The sequence below is a fragment of the Myotis lucifugus genome, unplaced genomic scaffold, assembly GCF_000147115.1.
Source record: "Myotis lucifugus unplaced genomic scaffold, Myoluc2.0 scaffold_690, whole genome shotgun sequence".
In the NCBI taxonomy this organism is placed as follows: Eukaryota; Metazoa; Chordata; class Mammalia; order Chiroptera; family Vespertilionidae; genus Myotis; species Myotis lucifugus.
In genome coordinates this window covers 193133-195772 of record NW_005871738.1, presented here as the reverse complement: position 1 = coordinate 195772, position 2640 = coordinate 193133, and the positions used below count along the sequence as shown (strand labels likewise).

The 2640-nt window shown below is 57.3% G+C and overlaps 1 protein-coding gene across 1 annotated transcript in view; it reads left to right on the top strand.

The window, feature by feature from the left end:
- Nucleotides 1-153: 153 nt before the first annotated feature.
- The window catches only part of ZBTB4 (zinc finger and BTB domain containing 4), a 15019-nt gene continuing 12532 nt past the window's right edge, over nt 154-2640 (top strand). The window contains 1 exon segment of the mRNA XM_006105497.3: nt 154-432. Coding sequence (XP_006105559.2) covers nt 371-432 — 62 coding nt within the window. The 5' untranslated portion in view covers nt 154-370.

The following is a 2640-nucleotide window of genomic DNA, read 5'->3' as shown; positions in this document are numbered from 1 at the left end:
GAAGCCAGGTGGTGGGGTTGCCCCGGGTTGTGGGGCAGCATTACAGCAGGTGGCCCCGCGGCTTGGGGGGACAGGTCCCCGTTCCAGGCAGGATCCGGTACCTGCAGAGTTTGCTGGATGTGGGGTGTTCGGCAGGTTTATAGCAGCAAGTGTTTTCTTCTGCCTCCTGCACAGATGAACTATTTATGAACTGTTGTTTTCCGCACGGCTCGCTGGTGTCGGTGCTCTGGGCGGCCGAGCGCAGGCGTCTGCGCCTGTTTGGAGGGGCGGTTGTTTACCTTTGAGTTGGAAGGTGTCACTTCTGGGCCCCGTGTCTGCGCCGCTGAGGTGTGGTCCGTTTCTGTGCTGCTCGGTGAGGACGCCCCGCTGGATGGGTTCCTGTGTGTGCGATGAGCGAGTTGCTTGGGGAGGTGGCGCACGTCTAGAACTCAGGTACCACCCATCGTGAGGGACTTGAGAAACCCTAGGGTGTGTCTCCGGTACTTGTGGAGCAGCCGGCACTGGTGTGAGGGGCTCTGGGTGGAATGTGCAGGTCGTGTGGACGGGACCGTGGGCAGCCCAGCGAGGGGAAGGTTGTGTGTGCGCTGAGGGAGTCTTTCGTGACATTGTTTGTGGGGAGCCTGTCCCTGCTGTTGGGCTGGGAGGCGAGCTGCTCAGAAAACACTTGTGGGGAGGGAGGTGGCGTGACAAGGGCATGTGGGCCTCAGCCTCGAGATCGGCCGCAGCCGTGTGTGCGTGCCTGCCTTTCGTGTGTGTGAGTGGCCTTGTGGGGCTGTGTGAGGAAGAAGCAGGGAGATAAATGTGGGGCAGAGCAAGGGCAGCAGGCAGGAGGCCTGGGTGACGTCCGGGTGGCCCGGCTCGTCTGTGTGCAGGGTCTGTGCGCTGGCCTCTCGCTGGCCTGCCCAGCGTGTCAGGGTCACTGGGAGGAGAGGCCTGGCGGCTGCAAGGAAACTGAGCTTGGACAGAGTGGCTCCTTGGTCATGTTTACGTAAAGGTCGGGTGTGACTCTTGTCACTGAAATGGAAAAAAGAAACACGAAGTTTTCAGCCTCCGCCTCCTGCCTCACCCTCTCTCGGCCCCCCTTGCTGGTATCTCTGCTTTTCCATTGCTTCTGTGTCTGTGACGCACGCTGGGCAGCTCCTGTGACTGTGGAAGGGTCTGAATTTGCTCACTAGGCAGATTCCTCAGAACCGGTTTTCCTCACCTTTGGGGCCTGGGCCCTTCTGTAGGTTGTGTGTGTGTGTGTGTGTGTGTGTGTGTAGGGGGGATGGTGTGTGTGTGTTCCAAGTGTGTACACACCACTGGGTACTGCGCCTCGCCTGGTCTGGAGGGTGGATACGCACGGGGAGCGGCAGGAAGGCACGGTGGCTGGGGCCTCCTGCATGGAGGGGCTGCTGGGCGCTAAGCGAGGCCTGCACAACAGGTGCACCGCTGCCTGGTGGAGGGGAAGGAGGTCTGGGTAGAACTGACGGGTTCTGGCCCTACTGCTTCTTCACCGGCGCTTTCCCTGAGTGAGCCTCGGTCCCTCATCTGTGAAATGGGACTAATTGTCTGCCCTGCCTATCTCCCAACAGGGTCGTAAGCAAGTAGCATATGGGAAATGTGCCAGAAAAGTAGCTACAGTTTGGGGACTGTGCCAGCAACTGTCAGCCCTCTGCCAGCGCTGAGCCCCTGTTGGGGCTTGGCTCATAACAGTAGCAGTAAGCACTTATTTAGCACTTACTGTGTACCAGGCACTGCTCTCAGCTTCACATATGATCACTCATTTAGTCTTCGCAGTGCCCCGTGGAGGTAGGTATTCTAATGACCTCTCCTTTTCAGATGAGACGGCTGAGGCCCAGAGAAGTCATTTGCCACATAGCTAGGAAGAGGGAAAGCTGGATTTGAACGCAGGCAGTCAGGTTCCAGGTCCTGTGCTCTTCTACGCTGCTTTCTGCTGCCCTTCTGCAGTTTTCTGCGGGCCTCTCTATGCACACACTTCTCCCCAATTTCTGTCTCCCTCAGCACCTGCACCAATCCATTTCAGAAGACCCATGCGCTTAGTAACACAGCGAGGCCTAGCCTGGGGAGTGAGCTAATGTCTGCTGCTGGGCGCTGGCCATAGAAGCAAAAAGACGTGGATGAGCCGGGCGAGGGAGAGCTTGTCGCCCTGTGGGTTCGGTAGGGCCACGAGGGAGGTGGCATTTGAGTTCGATCTTAATATTTTGCAGGGCTTTGGAGAAGAGGTGGAGGAAAGGCTGCATTTCTGACAGGAGGACCAGCATAGGCAAAAGCATGGAGGTCCACGATGTGTTGAGGTTGTATAGCACACGGAGTGCTTTGAAAGGGAGACTAGCACAGGCAAGATGGGAAAAGGAAGATTGGAAGTAGACCCCCTGCGTGCCCTGGGTTGAGGAACTGGAGCTTTTATTCCCAGAGTGAGTGGGGACCAGTGAAGGGGTTCTTGAGACCAAGAGTAATACCCACCTTGAGCTTGCACTGGGGAAGTTGACCTTTAGTGAGAGTAAGACTTGGAGGCAGGGGATTTACTTGCTAGAACCATGATCTTGGACCCTGGCGAGTTTAAACTAGGCCCCCAGCTAAATTTTGGTGGTCCGAAGGTGGGTCCAAGGGAAGGCTTCCTAAGCCTTTTCCAGGCCG